The 20057-nt window shown below is 46.9% G+C and overlaps 2 protein-coding genes across 4 annotated transcripts; one reads left to right on the plus strand and one right to left on the minus strand.

The window, feature by feature from the left end:
• The first annotated feature begins 727 nt into the window (after positions 1–727).
• On the plus strand, positions 728–10533 carry LOC137879176 (XK-related protein 6-like). The gene is made up of 4 exons (XM_068719803.1): positions 728–1892; positions 5512–5708; positions 6385–6802; positions 6938–10533. Exons 1-4 carry the CDS (start codon positions 1312–1314, stop codon positions 7440–7442), a joined length of 1701 nt encoding a protein of 566 aa, XP_068575904.1. The 5' UTR covers positions 728–1311; the 3' UTR covers positions 7443–10533.
• Positions 5496–19639, minus strand: enpp4 (ectonucleotide pyrophosphatase/phosphodiesterase 4). 3 transcript variants are annotated; one of them, XR_011103710.1, is made up of 9 exons: positions 19506–19639; positions 18304–18599; positions 17883–18179; positions 17668–17772; positions 17190–17388; positions 16914–17087; positions 16558–16827; positions 16146–16317; positions 5496–5701 (listed from the first exon to the last, which is right to left on the minus strand). XR_011103710.1 is itself a non-coding variant. In XM_068719809.1 (8 exons), exons 2-8 carry the CDS (start codon positions 18538–18540, stop codon positions 16205–16207), a joined length of 1395 nt encoding a protein of 464 aa, XP_068575910.1. In that variant the 5' UTR covers position 18541; positions 19506–19639; the 3' UTR covers positions 13728–16204. The 3 variants fall into 3 exon arrangements, 2 of the variants coding, with proteins under 2 accessions (XP_068575910.1, XP_068575909.1); XM_068719809.1 differs by lacking the exon at positions 5496–5701 and having other exon boundaries at positions 13728–16317; positions 18304–18541; XM_068719808.1 differs by lacking the exon at positions 5496–5701 and having other exon boundaries at positions 13728–16317.
• Between the last annotated feature and the right edge of the window lie 418 nt (positions 19640–20057).

The raw sequence follows: 20057 nt of genomic DNA on the forward strand, positions 1-20057 counted from the left end.
AATCATCTTTTCTCCTTCGCTCTCTCTCTCATGCTCCTTTCATCCGTCCTCTAACTCCATCCGTCTTCTCCATCCGCGGCCTCGCGGCTTTCTAACTCCCTAGTTCCTCTCTCTCTCTCTCTCTCTCTCTCTCTCTCTCTGCAGGGATCACATACACACATATGTTATGGTTGATTAGACTGGCGGAGCCATAGGGCAGAGCGAGAGAAAGAGAGAGGGATGGATGGATGGGGATTATTGAGAGAGAGGGTATGGAAGGTGGAGGAAAGGATGAGGATTGATGGAGAGGTGAATGTCAGATGCTGGAAATCAAATTTTTCCTTCTATGGAGGAAACTAGCTGATTTCATTAGAAAACAATCCACCCTGTTCCAATACAGCGTATTGTAGTATATATATATATATATATATATATATATATATATATATATAAATTATGGTAACTTATTCATTTGTGGGAGAATGTCCTTTAAACAGATGAGACACAACTGGAGCTTTTTGGCATGTTTCAAGTTATTTCAGTGACCATTGTGAGTTTTTCTTTCTTTAATGGAAGGGTACCAACAATTGTGTCCACGTGTGTGTGTGTGTGTGTGTGTGTGTGTGTGTGTGTGTGTGTGTGTGTGTGTGTGTGTGTGTGTATATATATATATATATATATATATATATATATTCTGACGCACGTGAGTGTGCCTGCGTGCAGATGTGACTTCGGGGTTGAGGTTCCTCCTCCGGTAGGGGGCGGAGTGAGGAGTGGGGAAGCTGGAGCTGCAGAGGGGCTGGAGCTGCGGAAAGGAGCGGAGCGGTGGCTGCAGCCGGAGAGCGGGCTGGATGAGAGGCAGGAGTCGGGGGTCCTCGGGTTGACTGAACGGAAAGGTTTATATTAGCGCGTGAGTCGTGGATCGTGGTGTCCGGTGCGCACCCCCACACATCCACACAGTCCCTCACACGTCTTAAGAACAGCGGGAGATGCATTACGTCATAGCCTCCCGTCGCCCTAGATGACCGCGTGCGCAGGACGGGATGATGCAGGGCTGCTGGACTAGAACGGGTACGGATTCCACTGCTGCTCGCGAGCACCCGGTGGCGGTGTCCCGACTGGACGAGGAAGAAGGTGAGCCGCCGTCGCGCGGCCACTGGCTCTGATGGCTCCTCGCGCCCCGGGTGAGAAAGAGACACAGCAGTCGCCGCTGCGCGAGAGCGAAGGGGACAGCAGGTATCTGGGAAGTGACGTGGTATCCGCGCACCGCGAGAAAGCACCACGGTGCGGTTGTCGTGCATTTCGCAGGAGGGCAGGAGCGGGAAGGGGAACATGGCCGCGCAGTCGGACGGCGGCAAAGCCGGGGTCGGGTGCGGCGGTTTCGCGCAGCTGTACGATGTTGACAACGATGAGCCGCTGGACTCCGCCGCGATCCACATCTGCCAGTGCTGCCGCACCTCCGCTTGCTACTGGGGCTGCCGCTCAGCTTGCCTCGGCTCTCTGCTCGGCGGGGGCCAGCCCGCCGGAGGGCTCGGCATTCGGGAAACTCACTGCCCGCCCCGCGAGCAGCTGTGGCTGGACTGCCTCTGGATCATCCTCGCCCTCATCGTCTTCTTCTGGGACGTTGGCACGGACCTGTGCCTGGCGAACGAGTACTACCAGAGGCAGGACTACCTCTGGTTCGGCCTCACGCTCTTTTTCGTGCTGGTGCCGTCCGTACTGGTGCAGATTCTGAGCTTCCGCTGGTTCGTGCAGGACTACACCGGCGGGGGGCTCGGGGAGGTGGAGGGGCTGACCAAGCGGGGCGCGGTGGCTCTGGGGTGCCTGTATCCCGGCAGGGACCGCCTGCAGCTGGCCACCATCTGGCTGTGGCAGGCCACCATACACATCCTCCAGCTGGGACAAGTGTGGAGGTAAGGGGGGTGTCACAAACAACAACACACACCTGATCCTAATCTGTCACCGCACTCCCTCCCCCTTTTTGCTCTCTCTCATACACGCACAAGCTCTTTCTCTCACACACACACACACACACACACACACACACACACACACACACACACACACACACACACACACACACACACACACACACACACACACACACTAAATGGGCTGAGTGGTGTCTACCCGATGTAACTACTAAAAAGGCAAAGCTTGCTTCACACTGACAGGCAAGAGAGGAAGAGCAAGAGGAGGACAGGGAAAGGCTCTCTGACCCCCCCCCCCCCCCCCAGCGATTCACTTACTATCTAGGAATGACAGACAGTTAGTCAATTAAGAGAGACAGTCAGAGATGCAGTGTGTGTGGGGGGGCAGACACAGAAAAGGCAGTCATAAGACACAGTGATCTAAGTTTCTGTTCTTTCTTTTTTTGGGTCACCGTATGAAAAGTGAAAACTGTACAATCTCTAGTTGGGGGGGGGGGGGCAGAATGTAAGTCACTGACACACTCAATCCACTGTGTCATATTCAGCACCATGGACAGCGTCCCAGTCAGGGGTCCCTCGCTTTAGTTGAAGAACAGAGAAGTTGGGGCTGAGTGTGAGTGTGCATGCGTGCATATTTGTGTACATGTGAATGTGTGTTTGCACGCTCTTGTGCGTGTCAGCATGTGTGTGTGTGTGTGTGTGTGTGTGTGTGTGTGTGTGTGTGTGTGTGTGACCAGTGGAAAAACGGTGTCATGGCCCTTCCCGTGAGTGTCAGCATGCATGGAGAGTACAAAGAGGGAGAGCATCTGCGCTTCTGGCAACATCTCCCTCTCCATCTCCATCTCTCACACACACACACACACACACACACACACGCACACACACACACGCGCAGTTGGACAGGGGTAGGTGCTAATTGTGGTGCTAAAAGCACTGGCGGGAAAAAACAAACACACATGGACCCTTTTGCTCCGATACAAACTCACGTCTTATTTCACATACTTGTTTGTGTAGTTTTAACAGAAGAAGTACTAGCAGTAGTAGTAGTAGCAGTAGTAGTAGTAGTAGTAGAGTGCACTGTTTGTCTCCCTCCTAGCTCTCCATGCAAGGACAGCGTACACTCTCATTCCCTTACCCTCCCCTCTCTCCAAGAAGACTCCTTAATGGTGTCCACTTGCCTCTGGGCGGTCAGCAGGGAGACTAGAGTGATGACTGTGTGTGTGTGTGTGTGTATGTGTGTGTGGGTGTGTGTGTTGACCTCCTGCTGTGCCACTCAGCTCCTCTGCCTTGGCCTCTCTGTGGTTGTAGGTTTAAAATCGGCCCTCACGAACACACACACACACACACACACACACACACACACACACACACACAACCTCCTCTACCTCCATGCACCCCACCCAGTAGTCGCCCCCTCAGCCTGCGGAATGGACTCTCCCACGTGGAGGAAGTGGAGGGGCAGGAGAAGGAGGAAGAAGAAGATGGAGGAGGAGGAGGAGAGGAGGGAGTGGGGATGTTTGTGGCTGAGGAAATGGTACGGCCTGATTGAGATGGATCGCTTAGAGATGGAGAGGCTGTGGGGGGAAGGAGGAGGAGGGAGAAAAGGTTGCTCATACACAACGAGTAAACTGGGGGGAGGGGAGTAGAAAAAAGAGCAAGAGGAGTGAGAGCAGAGGGGATGAAGATCTACAGTATTCGGTAGGTTAGAAACCACATCCCTCCGTGTTAAGGCATTAAGTGTCTGTACGCTGCGCAGTAAAGCCTCAATCCTTACCCTAAATACTAGGACTTCCTGTTAACAGATATTTTTTTAAAAGCCAAACAAGCGATGCTGGTTATTCATCCTTCATTGTTCTTGAGTCAAGGACAAACAGCATTTGGGTGTTTGTATGTTATCTTAAAGCTACATAATCCACTCATTTGGCTTTAAAATGGTTTGGTTAGAAGCATTAACATATCTGAAGACTAGGATAAGAAGAATAGGTTGGAATATATGGGATGGCCCCCCCACCCCTGATCTAAACACAGGAAGTCAGGGTGGATAATCAATCAGTCACTCAAGCGTGTTTATTTGTGTAGCACCTTTCACGCAAATCAAACGCAATTCAAAGTGCTTTACAAATAATTGACAAGACGGAAACAAGACGAAAATGGAGAGACGACGAAGAGACTGATGCACACCAAATTAAATAGAGAAAATAACAAAAATGAAAGCAAACATATAGGCATGTATATTGTATGGACAAGAGGAAATGAAAAAATATTCATCATGATATGTCCATAGCCAATGAACTCTGTACAGTCCGTTTTCCAGATGTTTAAGACGTACCGTGTATGTATGGATAGGAAAAAGAGGTTTTCATGCAGCAGAAACTCTCCTCTTTCCTCACGGTGCCTCTGGATTGTTGATTAGCCAGGAGCAGCTCCCATTAATTGCCTCTGCATTAAGCCAGACCTGATGTGAAATTTGCAAATGTGCTTATTAGTAAAAAAAAAAAGGGCCACCAGCAACAATGCTGTCAAGAGGGAGCGCTGTCATCTGGAAGTTCAGGAAGCACAAAGAACTCGCTAACCGGTCGTGTTTAGTCTTTAATATGGACTTCTACAGTCCTGACATGAGCAGGAATGTTGCACTGATAGAGGACTATATGTGTGGCAGGTTTCAAGAGCTCCTCTACCCAGGTGTTCCGAGTCCTGAAGAGTTCTTCTGAGAGCGCAGGATCATCTTAGTCTCCGGGTTTATCCCACAGGCGTCGGAGAAGCGCTTTGACTCGTCCGTTCAGAATATTCACATTGTAAGTTGCTTGTGACCAAGTATGGGAATGATAATGCGGTCCAGGTAGCAGACACTCCCTCCTCAACGTGCCACTAGATGGTTAATTAGCCAGAAGCCCTCCCATGATTGATCGCCCAAAGGCATCTGCACTAAACCAGACTGGTATGTGGCGTGCGTGCACATGTGGGCGTTTTCCCAGGATGCTGCATTATTTATGTTTTGCGAATTAAGCTCGTATGTTTCAAACATGGAGCCACACATGCAGAGGCCAGCAAAATGTAGGAGCACATGCACAACACACGCGATGGCGCCCGTGCACGTGTATTAGTAATGCGCTCACGGGGATCCAGGAGGATTTGCACACGTACATACATAAACACATGCATGCATGCATACAGTCTGTGAGTGCCCTTGGGCGATTTGATGGAAACCGCTGCCTACATCCCACCCACATGTACTGTGGTTTCCCACATCTTTGTTCATAAAGACCAGACTGTAATGAAACCTAGAAATATTTACAGTACAAGTTCGGTAGCGCTATACGTCGCAGCTGCATTAGGGTTTCAACTATTGAGTAGTGATGGTAGCTCTTTTCCTTTCTGTCGATCGATTAATCGAGTCGGATAATCAGATCAATATTTCATCAAGGGTTAATGATAGCAGTAGTAGAAGGGAGCATCTTAAAACTAAAGTTACAAAGCAGGAAAAAAAACGCAGCAAGTAGTGAGAAAGAGAATAAATGAAACATGACCGAGGAAAAAAACAATAGGGCTGAAAAATGATACAGTATTTATAATGAGTGCTCTTACCTCTGACCCCCTGCAGGTACATCAGGACTCTGTACCTGGGCATCATGTCGCGTCGGCAGAAGGAGCACCAGCGCCGCTGGTACTGGGCCATGATGTTCGAGTACGCGGACGTCAACATGCTGCGGCTGCTGGAGACTTTCCTGGAGTCCGCACCTCAGCTGGTCCTGCAGCTCTGCATCATGATCCAGGAGAACCGGGCCGAGACGCTGCAGTGTGGGTTGACGGACACATTTACAACAAAAAACACACACAACGCCCTGTTTGCATGTAGAACCACAAAGCACATACAAGTCAACAGCTGCACAAACAGTAATTAGCAATTTGCACACAGCGTGCTCAGTAATTTGTGGCTGCAGATGGTGCTGGATTTTCACACTGCTTTTGGTTCTGGTAGTGCTAGAAAAAAAAAAAGTGCAATCATAGGTGTCCGGGGGACGTGCTAGCCGAACTCCATCGGCCTACTCTTCCTTATTCATCCAGTAAATGCATCATCTAGGCGGCCACCCACTGGTGTTATTCATCCCTATCCCTCTGGAGTTTAGGGACACCTTCTACTTTTATGCAAATATGTGACTAGTACAGGGGGCGGATGCACACAGCAGCATTAAATATAACTTTATGTCTCAGGCTCATACCATTAAGCATCATGACCAAATGTTTGTCGTGTCACACACTGCTTCTTATTTAAGGATGCGCTTACATTGTTACACAAAACACTCCAGCTGACTCATCAAATTTGTGTGCTTTTTGTTTCACGAACCATGAAAAACTTGATTCTACTATGATTGAGTCACACAGAAATAAAAAGCGCCCACATCATCAGCCACCTCTGTTCTCTGATTTCGCCTACTGTGACCCCCCTCTGACTCTCCTCTGACTCTCTCTGTAGGCATCTCCTCCCTGGGCTCCCTCCTGTCTCTCGCCTGGGTTCTGGCCTCCTACCACAAGCTGCTGCGGGATTCCCGCGACGACCAGCGCAGCATGAGCTACCGCGGGGCGCTGCTGCACCTCTTCTGGCGCCTCTTCACCATCTCGTCCCGCGTCCTCTCGCTCGCGCTCTTCGCCTCCCTCTTCCACATCTACTTCGGCATCTTTGTCGTGGTCCACTGGTGCGCCATGGCCTTCTGGGTGGTGCACGGAGGCACCGACTTCTGCATGTCCAAGTGGGAGGAGGTGCTCTTCAACATGGTGGTCGGCATCGTCTACATCTTCTGCTGGTTCAACGTGAAGGAGGGCCGGACGCGGTACAGAATGGTGGCGTACTACATTGTGGTGTTGGCCGAGAACACCATCCTGACTGGGCTGTGGTGAGTTGCATTTCCTTGCATCTTGAACCTGGATGCAACTAATACAATATCATGTTAAATCAAAAATTAATAAGTTATAGCATTAGTACAAGTAGACCCCTGAATTGAACCCTGTGTGTCGCCATCATCCTGAAGGTATACCTATAGGGACCCGGTGTTGACCGACTCCTACGCCGTCCCAGCGCTGTGTGGCGTCTACCTGACGTTCGCCGGCGGCGTCCTGGTCATGCTGCTGTACTACGGCTTCCTGCACCCCGCCACCGCCCACCTCCAGCCGAGCCCCGCCTCGTCCTGCTGCGCCCAGCTGCTCTGGGGTCTCCCCCTCCCCCCGTCGGCCCCGCCCACCGCCCCGCCCACCCCGGCCCACATGGCCAAGTCGCAGACGGACGAGGACGTGGCCGAGACGTGTCTTCCCGTCTTCCAGGTGAGGTCGGCGCCGATCACCTCCAAGCCAGAGGGCCCGCTCATAAAAATCGACATGCCCAGGAAGCGTTACCCAGCATGGGACGCCCACTACGTAGACAGGCGCCTGCGGAGGACTATAAACATCCTGCAGTACATAACGCCGGCCGCTGTGGGCATTCGCTACCGTGACGGACCCCTGCTGTATGAACTGTTGCAGTATGAGTCCTCACTCTGACACACACACACACACATCAGCACACATAAGCACATGTGCACCCTAAAAAAACATGTATGTAAACATGGATGTTCAGATTTAGAGAATATTCAGACGCACAACGTCGTACTTGATGTAAGCACACAGACACAAAAGCAATCAGTCACACTTTTATGCACACACACACACACACACACACACACACACACACACACACACACACACACACACACATATATTCACACACACATTCCTTGCGGGCACCACGACCTGCGAGTCCCATTGCCATGACTCAACACGCGGCTTCAGTGCGAGTCCATCTCCTTTCTTGCTCATCCTTCTGACGCTCTATTTCCAACTCCTCTGACCACTCCTCATCTGGTCTCGGTGAATTAATATCACACGTTCGCGCTCCGCTGTGAAAAATGAAAAACTAAAAATAGAAAAATGAGCGCGGTTTCACATAGGAGTCTTTGACATCCGCTTGCCATTTACGTTGTGTCGCTCGCACATCCACGGGTTTCAGTAGAATAAAAAGATGTGAACACAAAGTAAGAACGTCACTAAGGAATTTGTGAACATGTCGTCGTTAGTCTAGTCAAAAGGTAGTGTATATATTTTCTATGTATAGAAGGGATGTTTTTTATGTACCATGACGTTGTTGTCGACTGGGGACAAATCGGTTTTGGGGGTATGTTAACAAGGTTATCAGGGAGAGTAGCAGAGCATGATGGGAAAGATGGAGACAGAGACCCACACTCAAGCAAATTTCCGAATTTCACTCAAAGTTTGCGCTACAGGAATGGTTTGACATTTTGGGAAATACACTTATTTGTTTACTTGCCAGAGTCAGTTATGTTTCTCTCTCATGTCTGGCTGAGCTAGAGCCAGGACCCATTAGCTTAGCATTAAAACTGAAAGCTGGGGGAATCAGCTAGCCTTGCTATGTTCGAAGTTAAAGAAAGGAGAGATGAAAGACAAGTATCACTTCTCAGCCAGAAATGTCGAACTATTCCTTTAAGAATGCTAACACTTAAGCATACACGATGCTAGGCGACAGTTAGCAACATTAATTCCAAAAGTGAGAACATTAGAAGTCGAAGCAGCTCAAAATAAGACCTCTAAAACAATGTCATGTTCCTGTTTCTGAATGGCTGTCAATGTGAAACTATGTGCAAATAAAAATGTTCTGTGCCAAAAAAAAAAAACACTGGGTGAGATAGCTGAGGTATTAGCTGAGATACAGTTTTAAACGTTACCAATCTACAGGCCATAAGCTTAAGAAATTATCTTTTTATTGCCAAGAGGACCGTCACTCTCACACTCACAAACGTGTATGCTAAGGTGTTAGCATGGAGCTAGAGCTAAAGATGGTATTAATTCTACTGTTCTTATGATGGCACCATCATTATGTTGGAGGAATAAGTGTTACAGGCTGCTGATGTTTTCAGTATTACTAATCTATGGTTATATCGTAAATATTACCGAATGCAAGCGGGAACATAAGGCAGCACGTACTTATTTCACTGTTTGTATACAAGTATGCCGTCTAGGGGTCTAACGGTTCATCTCCATCATTTCCCGTTATGCCGGGAGGTTAGATTTTCTTGAGCTACTCTGTCGGTTTACCTTGCTAGGTAATGCAAGGCGAATTACTTTTGATCCATGCCTACTACATTCTCGTGTGAAGTCTTAATTATGTTGGTCTCACGCTAACAGGGTGCTGCCACTGAAGCTGACACAAAACAGTTTTGGTCGTTATTGTCAAAACCCTCTCAATGACTCGTCTCCTACTGTAAGGAGTCCAATATCGACTCCTCCGGAGCCACCCACGGCTGAGCTGTGATGTGTGGCTCATTATTTATTTCTTTGGTTCATTTATCCCTGTGATCAAAGCTGTTACATTGGCAGGCGACAAAGCATGAGTCGAGATGTCGGTCATCAGCCCGTCGACGGGGGACGTTGCTCCCGAAACCACACGCCATCGGGGTAGGGGGGGGGGGCTCGACACCGGGGCGAGTAGACACTGTTTGGATCGCGCCGAAAGTGTTTTTGCCGTTCAAACCGCGCCGCACCTTTTCTTCAGACCCATGTCAGCGGTGGCGCAGGTGAAACACATGTGCCGCTTTCAGATGGTGCGGTTAGAAAAGATGAACACACACATGCTTCTTATTATTGTTAGCTGCTGTCCAAGATGATCGAGCATGTGAAATGGGAAGGTAAAGAGAGTTAAAAAAGGGGAACGTCAACATTTCTGGGTGTGTCAAATTGTAGGAAAGCAAGCTTGTTTTCAATCAGTAAAATTGGCCGTTAAATAAAATCCTTTCTTAGTGCTTAAACAAATACTTGAGTAGTTGATTGACAGAAAGTTATCTGACAGCAATTCATATAATATGCTTAAATAAATCAGCAATCAAGCAAAAATTAAGATTATAAATCCACTTACAGGCAGGAAACCCAAAGTCCAAAACCAGGTAGAGGTTCCAGGCAATAGGATTACGGGGTACAGGGATCAGAGACTCTGATGGTCTGACAGGGAACGAACTGAGATGCTGATGAGGGAAATGGGAACAGATGTGTAGATGGATGGTGATTGAGTCAGGCGATTGGGAAAGGAGGAAAAGTCAGAGGGCGCCTGGTGGATGGATGGAACATGGCAATGAAGGGGGGCCTTGGAAAGGGGGAATGAGGCTGAAGAGGAGGGACAGAGAGACAGACTGTGACATTTGCTGTTTTCTAATCATCTCTACCGACAGGTTGGGAACCAAACGTTAAAAAAAGAAAAGGAGACTTAACACCAAAAAAATGTTGACGGACCCCTTTAAGTTAGACCGACGTGAACGAACAGTGAGCTTACATTATTTTTCCGTGGTGCTATAGCCGATTTACAAAAAAAAAACCAACAACATTTGCTGCCAACTAGATTCAGTAGGTGCGAACGCGCAGCAGAAGCAGCAGCATCGGTGTTCACATGGTGCAACGATCAATTGGCTGCTAATCCCACTTCATATGGTGCAAATACGAAACAGACACACACACACACACACACACACACACACACACACACACACACACACACACACACACACACACACACACACACACACACACATGTACTTATGGTGCAATAAGGGCAGATTGTCTCTTTGAATTTTATGGTGCAACGTGAGTACTGCCTTTGTCGGCCAAGGCTCCGTCCAAACGGACAACTGCTCTTCCCGGTTCCTGCAGAAGCTATGCAAGTCTCCGACGCAAGGAGATGTGCTTCGTGTACTCACTCACAACACACACACACACACACACACACACACACACACATACATACATAGACACACACACACACACACACACACTAATGTCCAATAATCCCTTACCCCTTTATAATTTGGGAACAATATTCATATGGTGCTATCGAGTAAAGACGGCTGTTTTTTGTATCGCCATGGTCACAGTGGGGTGAAGAATTCAGCCAGGTATGTTTAGAGAGTTTCACGTTCAGATTGATCGAGTCGTTCGATCACGTTGAGAGTGTACAGAAAGAAAAACAGCAACACCCTCCTCCGTCTCCGAGGACAAAGCAACAAAGCCTTATCCGAGTCGTGGTTAAAGATTACCTTTAGGAGGGTGGTGCTATTTTTGTGGTACACTCTGACGTGGACATGCGCTGTACATTAAGCATGGGTTTAGATGTGTCCGAGCACAGGAATCAAAGGAGGGAAAAAAAGAGAAAAAAAAAAAACACGACATTTTCTGTTCAGATCGTGAATTTCTTGCATGAATGTCTTAGACGTTGAGGAAACACGTGGTCAAAGGTTTGAAGAGTCAGCTTATTCTGGGTTGCAGTCCCACTAGCCCCCCCCCCCCCTTTCCCTCGCACTGACCTCTGACCCAAAACCGTGGCCCTCTCTGCACCCAGAGCTCCAGCCAATCAGAGATCAGGTTCAACGCAAATCAGGTCTGACACAACCAAAAAAAAAAAACACAGTTCCTTCTGTACACTGAAGTTCTCACGTGTGGCATTCAGACTCGGCAGTAGCCTCGTAATCAAAACTGCAGGTGTCATACTTTCTTACCGTCTCCATTTTGTTTTAAAGTCACACTAACCGTCATATCTGGTCAAAAAAAAACAAAAAAAAACGTACACTCTACAGTTGAGTCTGCACGCTCCAAATGAAACTTCACCCAAAAAACCAGAGCCTTAGCCACGCCCACTCTGTAGGAAACATCCAGTCGGTGTCATTGTATGGCTATACATCCACAGCTATGCAAGGTTACAGACAGAGAGGTTCTGGGCTTGGATAACCTTTACATAAAAAAAAAAAAAAAAATACCACATCACTGTTCTCATGTATTCCTTGTAATTGTATCGCCTTTTGTCTTTGTTTGCAAATAAGAGAAGAAGAAAGACAAAACCAGGAAGTGTTAATGTGCAACAATTCAAACGTGTGATATATCACCAGTTGACCTTTACATTTGTCTGTGATGACTTTGGTAATCTTGCATATCCTTTCTATGGAGTTAATTTACATTTTTCTCCATGGAGTTTGTCTGTTGATGGGTTCACATTGGTCTGGGGGGGTGGGGGGGGAGGGGTGTCACTGTAATGTACCTTTAAGATGTGTAATGTACCTTTAGGGAATAACCAGGAAGGATGCGAGGAGGTATGTGCATTCGATTGTGAAACGTAAAACCAGAAATTTATTTTTTTGTTTGTATTTTCTTTGGATAAACATGTAAATGTTCCAGTATCAGGGTCTGCAAAGCATATGAGGCCTGTGGTTAGGCTGTGTGTGTGTGTGTGTGTGTGTGTGTGTGTGTGTGTGTGTGTGTGTGTGTGTGTGTGTGTGTGTGTGTGTGTGCGTTGTGTCCGTAATGCTTCATATGCTTTTTTTTTTTTTTCGCCAAAGTTTTTTGCTTGGTCCGGAGCTGTGAAATTATCATTACTCGTCATGGTTCTGTAGAACTGGAGAGCCAGGCGCTAAGCTGTTTCTGATCTCAGACCGGTTTTGACCAGATCCGAGTCCAACGACGGCGTGGATACTATAAGCACAGGGCAGGGTCGAACTAAACCTTAACGTGGATGTATCTATAAGATGTACCATGAGCTTTTATTTTGTCGGGGCCATTCGTTTTCTACCGTGTTCTTCAGCTTGAAAAAAAAAAAAAAAAAAAAGAAGAAAAAAGTAGCTTTAGAGATTTCGATGTGCTAAAGTACCTTTTATTTTCTCGTGGTTGGCATCTTGATTGTAAATAGCTTTTTCTGGTAATCCTCCTCAGTTGGATCTATGTTCGATGAGTTGGTTAGATGGCTCTTTCAAAATGTACCGATAGTAAATGTTCTTTATAAATATCCAGAATGTAAGACGGGAGAAGACTGGAAACTGTGTTTTTTCGTAGGAGTCCGTGCCATCGTGTCGTCTCGAGTAGAAGCACACTGATATTAGACCTGTAGGCAGAATGACGTGTTGGGAGGCGCAACCAAGCTTTGGTTCCGTTTTTTCAGGAAGAGCGATTAGGACGAACGCACGTAATATTTGTCTCTCACATTCCTGATAAACACAAAAAACAGTTTGTAATTGTTCTGCAAAGAGAGACCATGAATGATTAGTGAAGAAGTCAAATTATTTATTCAGTCAGAGTACAAAAATGTCCATTTTGACCGCTCTTATTTTATGTCAAACGAATGCTTAGTGCTCAAGAATATTCACCACATCTGTACGCTTTAAACGAAGCTGGAGCCAGCAGCCGGTTCACTTAGCTTAGCACAAATAAGAAAGCAAATAAGGGTATTTTTCAATTTTTTTATTTTTTAATACCGTGAGCACCACCGATGAGATAAAGGTAAATTCCATTAACCTCCACTGTATTGGGGTGTAGGCAGAAATCTAAAGAGTCAAACCTCTCAAAACCTGGACAAATAATGGCTTGATATGTGAGGAAAAAAAGATTTCCTGTCAATTTTTGGGAACCAATTTTTGAGAAAAAAAACAAGCAATTTAGAAGTCATATTTGTTAAGATGGACATTTTTGACTTTGGGCGTGATTAAATAGCTTGGTGCAATGGTCCTATTTGCAGCGTGCAGCTACATGCCAAACAGTTCAATACATAAGCACATATTTCAAACCTAAGGAAGGAAATGTTCAAAGAGGGACAAAACTCACGCAGTTTTTTTTTCTATTCTGATGAAAGCAGGGTCTGTCTAATCACCTTCACTGTAGAAATGATGGCTGCTGTCATTGACCGTGTTCAAACCGCTCCCGCTTCAGCTCATAAACAAAAAAACACCATTCAGGAATCTTCTGGTCTTTTGTGTGTGTGTGTGTGTGTGTGTGTGTGTGTGTGTGTGTGTGTGTGTGTGTGTGTGTGTGTGTGTGTGTGTGTGTGTGTGTGTATGGGGGGATTCCCGAATTTCACAGCGAATGTTTTCTGACCAAACGCAAAAGAAACGGGAGCGAAACAAGACGACACGTCGGGTGTCTCGTTCGTCCGTGTGTTCCGTGTCTACGGTAACCGTTAAAGCATTCTGGGGAAGAGTTGAATATTTTCAATGGCTCTACGTGGCCAGCGCTGGGAAATGTGTTATTTTTGTTACAATACCTCCTGAAAATAAAGTCTATTTATCTGTGAAGAGACAAAGATTTACAATTATACAGATGACTACATAGAAATTATGACAGATTTTAAATGATGTGAAACAGTTATATAAATGAAAACATGTACAGTTCATTTGGGTACAGTTCATTTGGGTTTATACAGAAATGTATATGCGTCAGTATTGAGTTTGATTTTATATATTTACCATTTTATTACATTGTAATGTTGTGACTGCGATGGAGAAAAAAAAATATAAAGGAATATAAATTAATTTTTCCAAATGTGTGTCGCTTTTCCTTTCCATTTAGGGACACTTATTATAACAAAAAAAAAAAAAACACTTTCAATTAACTTTATTTGTTTTCAAATATTGCCATTTCACAGGAATCTCTATACAGGGCCGGCAAGACCAGCATTGTGCCGAAGTTTTACCAGCTTTTGTAACGAGAAAACTCAAAAGTTACATTATGGATGAAACACAGCAGAGAGTGCAAAGACGCAGCAAACGCGTAGAATTTAAAGACCACAAACACCCATAAATATGAAAAGTTTGGACGTGAAATTGTTTCTCTTCACTTCAGCAGCAAAACACATGCTCACACACATGAATAGATGCATGGACACTATACACATATCACTAAATATGAGGCCGGAAGCATGCGAGCAGCACTGAATTAAAAGATGAAGCTGGAGATCTTCTAAAGTTTAGTTCTTTTTAATAAATCCCATGAAAAGATCATCCCTATCCTGTGGGCGGCACTCACAATACACTGACTAGTGATCAGCTGAGTCAGCTGGGCGCTGTGGTTTAGAGCAAACATTCCTCAAAAAAAGGGGAAAATAGTGCATTTGTTAGGGTCTACTTTTAGCCGTGGATGGATACACATTTGGTGCTCTCGTGAGCATTTGGGGCAGCAGGACGCTTTGTGTGGGATTGAGTCAAAACAAACTGAGGAACAGTGCAGCTCACTGATGTGTTTCTAGTAACAATGGAGCTCTATGGCACAGCGCAAAAGGATTCATATGGCTTTGCCTGCTACACACACGCACACACACACACACACACACACACACACACACACACACACACACACACACACACACACACACACACACACACACACACACACACACACACACACACACCGTACTTGTTAGCGGAAACATTCATCGTTGGTTTTGGTCTTTTAGTGCGTGGGATTTTATTCCTCGAGTTTTATCTTGTGCTACTCTTAACATCCAGGTGATCCAGTGAGTTATCGTCCCGCATGATGCTAATAAAAATTGTGCTTTAAATTTTATGAAGCAAATCCCATAGTAAAAAAACAAAAAACCGTATGTTGCACATCTGCTTGGAGTGTCTGTTATCAGTCTTTGGTATCATTAGAATACATGCTTAAGAACAGAATGGGGACCTGAAACCGACACTTACTGACTGAAGGATTTGCATAGAAAACGCTCTCTCTCCAAAACACCATTCCACTTTACCGTTTGTTGTTACACTATAATTCAGTAGTAAAAATGTATCAAGTCAGATGTGAGTTCAGTCTGGATAAAAGGAGAATCCAAGTGTTTGCTTTTTAGATCACTTGAGACTCAGGTTATCAGTGTAACAAATAAACCAAAACAGTAACGGCATCAAAAGATTTCCACCGAAAAATCTAACAGGATCTCAGTGAGAGCAATAGAAATCTTAATTAAGCTACTGGCTCCCTCTGCTGACCAAAAGTAGAAACACAAGTACAAAAGAAAAGTCTATCTGCACATACAAAATAAAGATTTCTACAAACAATTAGCCCAGAAAAATAAAGAATAAATCTCTTAATCTTAAAATCTTAAACAAAAGTCCTCTTTTTCTCCCAGAATAAAATTATTAATCTCAATGTTCATCCTACCACCGAAAAAAGGCTTCAATATTTCCTCAGAACTGGCTTCAAGTCTATAGTAAGAGATTGTTTAAAAACAGCACACATTATGGAGCGTTATGAACAGTATTCACTATTTTCACAGCAGTGAACGACCGTCCAGCGGGTGTCAGTCGGCCTGAACGTATTTAAAACATGAACAACACACACATGCCTGAGTGTCAGCCGGGGGCCTCGGTGAGTAAAGTGCATCATGTGAAGTACCTCTGGAGAACAGGAACAGGAGACACAGGTTGGGGGGGCGTAACCCGGCTGGGATCGGTTTACTCCAACAAGGGCTCGTCGTCGTCGTCGTCGTCGTCGTCGTCGTCAACCTGCAGCCTCTGGAAGGGCCGGGAGCCTGACGGACGGCGGTATCTCAGGAACCTGAACAGAGCTGAAGAGCAACAGGTCCAGTTAGTAGAGCTCAAACAAACTTGTTCACATTAAGTTATCACACTGGAGTTATGGCCAAATAAGAGCTTTTGAGGTCACTTAAATACCAAACACAAGTCAGTTCATCCTTGAGTACAAGTAGATGTTTGTGCCAAACTTGAAGGATATAGAATACATAAAAACACTCTGGATCATTGAATGTAAGCCGAACAAACAAAAGATGCGGTCATTTCGGACTCACCAGTGATCACGGTGAGCACCAGCAGGACGCCCACCACCATGCCGACCACCAGAGGGACATCCCAGCAGGTCTCAGCGGCCAGCAGGCACCGGGCCTGGTTCAGGGTGCCGTTGTTGGGCTGCGGGGGCACCGACAGCAGGTGACACATGAGCGGGTAGATGTCCACGCTCTGCAGGCCGCTGATCCGATAGCCCTGGCGGAAGCTGGGCCCCGCCGCCGCCATGAAGGGGTGCATGCTGGGTAGGGAGTTGTCGTAGCCGTGGTCGCCCACTGGAGGGGAGGGAAGGAGAGCGGTGGGTGAAGGGGATCAAATGTCGGGTTATCACAGTAAAGAGGAAAACAATGACTAGACGTACAGCGCGGCAGCTTGTTCCCTCGCTGCACTATGGTCCAGCCCTCGTCGGCGATCAGTATGATCGGCTGGGTGCGCTCGTTGTTCCGGTAGTGCAGCCTGTCGGGGATGGCCGACTTCAAAAACGCCCTCATGTGGGGGTGGCACATCTTCAGCAAGGCACAGATGGCCTCCGGGTCTGCAAAGCACATGCACAGAAACAGGCGTTAGTGTGAGCAAATGTCCACCGCCGGCCGCATGTTCCTACGCAGGCCCTTTCATCTCGCGTGGGCCCGGTTACCTTGGAGCGGGATGATGGCCGTGACCACCGAGAGGTCCACCAGCGTGTAGTTGTCGGGGTGGAGGCAGTCGTCCAGCCGTATGAGGCGCTCGGCCGAGCACTGGGCCATGCCGTGGTCGCTGGTCACCAGAACGTTGACGCGACCCCAGAGGCCGGTGCGGCGCAGCTCCGAGATCAGCAGGCCGATGTTGTCGTCAACCTGGTCGCACACGAGTGGACACACGGCCGTCAGTAACGTGTAGGGGAGCTCTGTACGCTCGGGCCATTGGGCCACGGCTTCAGACATTTCTACAATGAATTTCCATGTTTACTGAATCTTTATCAAAGTAACCTAGACTCTGGTTAAACTGTCTTTTATTATAAGGATGAGAAACTGATGCTTCCAACAAATACATTTTAGTTCAGAGCAGATTTCAGGAACATTTTGTGTTAAGTGAGCTTCTTTGAGATTTTAAGCAAAAAAAAAAAATGACAGTACCTCCTTCAGCACTTGGCTCATGGCAGTGTCATTGTCCGGGCCGAATTTGTGACCCGACCGATCTGGCTCCTCCCAGTAGAGCGATGTGAACATCGCTCCTTCCTCCTGGTGGAATAGGGTGTGTGGTACAGGATGTCAATGGCAAAAAATAGGGGTGATAGAAACCTTGAAAGACACCGACGGGCAAACAGAAGAAGCGCGGTGCGCTTTCCTACCTTCCCGTCTCCCAGCATCCACTGCGTCACGTTCTCCAGCCGCTGTCGGAACGTCACGTGGCCGTCGTAGGGCAGGAAGTGCGACGCCGTGCGGTTGCCGAAGGCCACGCCTGAGCCGGGCCACATCACGGTCGCCGTCTTGTAGCCGGAGTCCAGCGCCGTGATCCAGAGGGGCTGCGCCTCGCTCCACCACACCGGGTCGGAGTCGTTGCCGCCGACGTGGAAGCTCTTGTGGATGACGGGGTCGTACATGTTGTTGGCCAGGATGCCGTGGGACTCAGCGTACAGCCCCGTCACCTGGAGAGGAGAAGATTCTTGGTTTGTTATCTTCTATTCATCTCCATCTTGTTGAGACTTAATTGGTTCAGTCTGCTTAAAATGTAGTTACGTCACACAATCAAAACAATCCGCGGGGGGTTACCAGGCTGTAGTGGTTGGGAAACGTCTTGGTGATGAAGACGTTGGTGAGCTGCTCCACCAGGACCCCCTGGCTGTACAGGAGCTTCAGGTTGGGCATGGGGAACCGCCGCAGGTAGTCGGCGCGGAAGCCGTCAAAAGACACCAGCAGCAGCGGCGGAGGGCCCTGCCGAGCAGTGCCGTTTTCCGCGCCCGAGGCCCCGACGCCACACAGGAGGCCCAGCAGCACTTTCAGGAACATCCTGACAGGATGTGAAGGAAAATGGGTTCTCTTACAATTCCGCGTGACTGGATGGTGCGCTTAAACAGAAGACAGAGTCTACAGTCGGTATAATAATTACCATCTTAGTTCAAACTGAAAAAAAAAGGAACTGAGCACAATGATGATGCCAGCCACACAGAAAGAGAAAGTGAAGCAAAAATAGGATTTGGTTCTTCCCTTCTTCACCGATCCAACTGTTTCAGCCCTGATACCTCTTCTCACTCTACATTCTGTTCCATATGCATCAAACTACAAGTATACTGACGCGAGTGTGACTGTGGAAACAGGTTACAGAGGACTAAATACAAATATTGACTCATGTGGGCGTTCTCAGAGGACAGCATCAAAAAGCATCACGTTTCAGTTCCTCAACGACACAAGCATACCAGTTAAAATGTGTATTTTAATTACAAGGACGTGACTGCAGGGCTGCAAACAGACTATTTGACACACATATGACCTGTAATTGAATTCCCCCCAAACACTCTCTCATCCTTTTCCACTCGCCTTCTATCAATCCGATTTTCTTATTTACTTTCTGAACTGAGGGAGTCAGTGAAGTAATTTCCGAAAGCAAAGATCTCATGCTGTGATCTCAGAGATGCGTAAAATTGAAGCAATTAGATTGACAAACATTGGATACAGCTGGGACACAAGAGAGGCACTGTGTCTCTCTTGTGAGGTTAGAAAGAGAAAAAAAGAGGTCAAACCACAACCAGGAAGTCCACGTTTGTCACGAAAAATACCATATACCCGCATCTAATAATCACATTAATACATGTTTAAACCAATGCTGAAGTCAAAGGAACAATGGGTGATAATGGTGCAAGAAATACTGAAATACTATCAGCGGACAAACCGGTTAGCTGCACGCTAACCGGTTTTGCTAGCTTGCTAATGTTACAGTGTTCACGTAACGCTAACAGTTTAATGTACAACGCTACCTGTAAGGGGGCTGACAGGCAGTTGTCCTCCAGACAGTTTCGTTGAATACTGTTAATTGTTTAATGTTGTTAACTTTCTTCTTCAGTCTACTTTCGTAGCGACATCGTCACTTCACTTCCTCAAAACACACGAAACGCGGGGACGTTGTCGAGCTAGCTAAGACGTCCGGCAACGCATTTCAAAATAAATACCTCTTCGAAGTGCCGCACGCTGTGATACACAAAACTGATATTTTTTGCCATCTATAGTTTCGTTTTCCGTCCAATTAGCAACTCGAATTATATTATGTTGTGAATAAAAATCCGCTGACGCATACGAATTAATTTAATTGAGTTTGTAAAAACTCACGGCTTTTATTTTGACGTAAAAAGTGCCGGCTCTCTGCTCATGTTGTGGCCAACTTGACGTGTCAGTTGAGGGGACGCCTCACAAATTTGGCAGTTCAAGCAGCGAATCAGCGTTCAGATTCGTTGAAGGGGGGGGACAACTATGTGGTTGAATGACATGTTTAAAAGCTATTGTACTTTTGTAAGAAATGAGGGAATCTTTAA

Source organism: Cebidichthys violaceus, unplaced genomic scaffold (assembly GCF_023349555.1).
Source record: "Cebidichthys violaceus isolate CVI_PGR_0920_01 unplaced genomic scaffold, fCebVio1.0.p SCAF_24, whole genome shotgun sequence".
NCBI lineage: Eukaryota > Metazoa > Chordata > Actinopteri > Perciformes > Stichaeidae > Cebidichthys > Cebidichthys violaceus.

Coding starts and splice junctions, on each gene's coding strand:
- LOC137879176 (XM_068719803.1), top strand. CDS start 1,312: ATGGCCGCGCAGTCGGACGGCGGCAAAGCCGGGGTCGGGTGCGGCGGT. Junction 1,893..5,511: donor CAGCTGGGACAAGTGTGGAG/GTAAGGGGGGTG, acceptor GACCCCCTGCAG/GTACATCAGGACTCTGTACC. Junction 6,803..6,937: donor ACCATCCTGACTGGGCTGTG/GTGAGTTGCATT, acceptor ATCATCCTGAAG/GTATACCTATAGGGACCCGG.
- enpp4 (XM_068719809.1), bottom strand. CDS start 18,540: ATGTTCCTGAAAGTGCTGCTGGGCCTCCTGTGTGGCGTCGGGGCCTCG. Junction 18,180..18,303: donor TTCCCAACCACTACAGCCTG/GTAACCCCCCGC, acceptor TCTCCTCTCCAG/GTGACGGGGCTGTACGCTGA. Junction 17,088..17,189: donor GGCCATCATCCCGCTCCAAG/GTAACCGGGCCC, acceptor TGTGCTTTGCAG/ACCCGGAGGCCATCTGTGCC.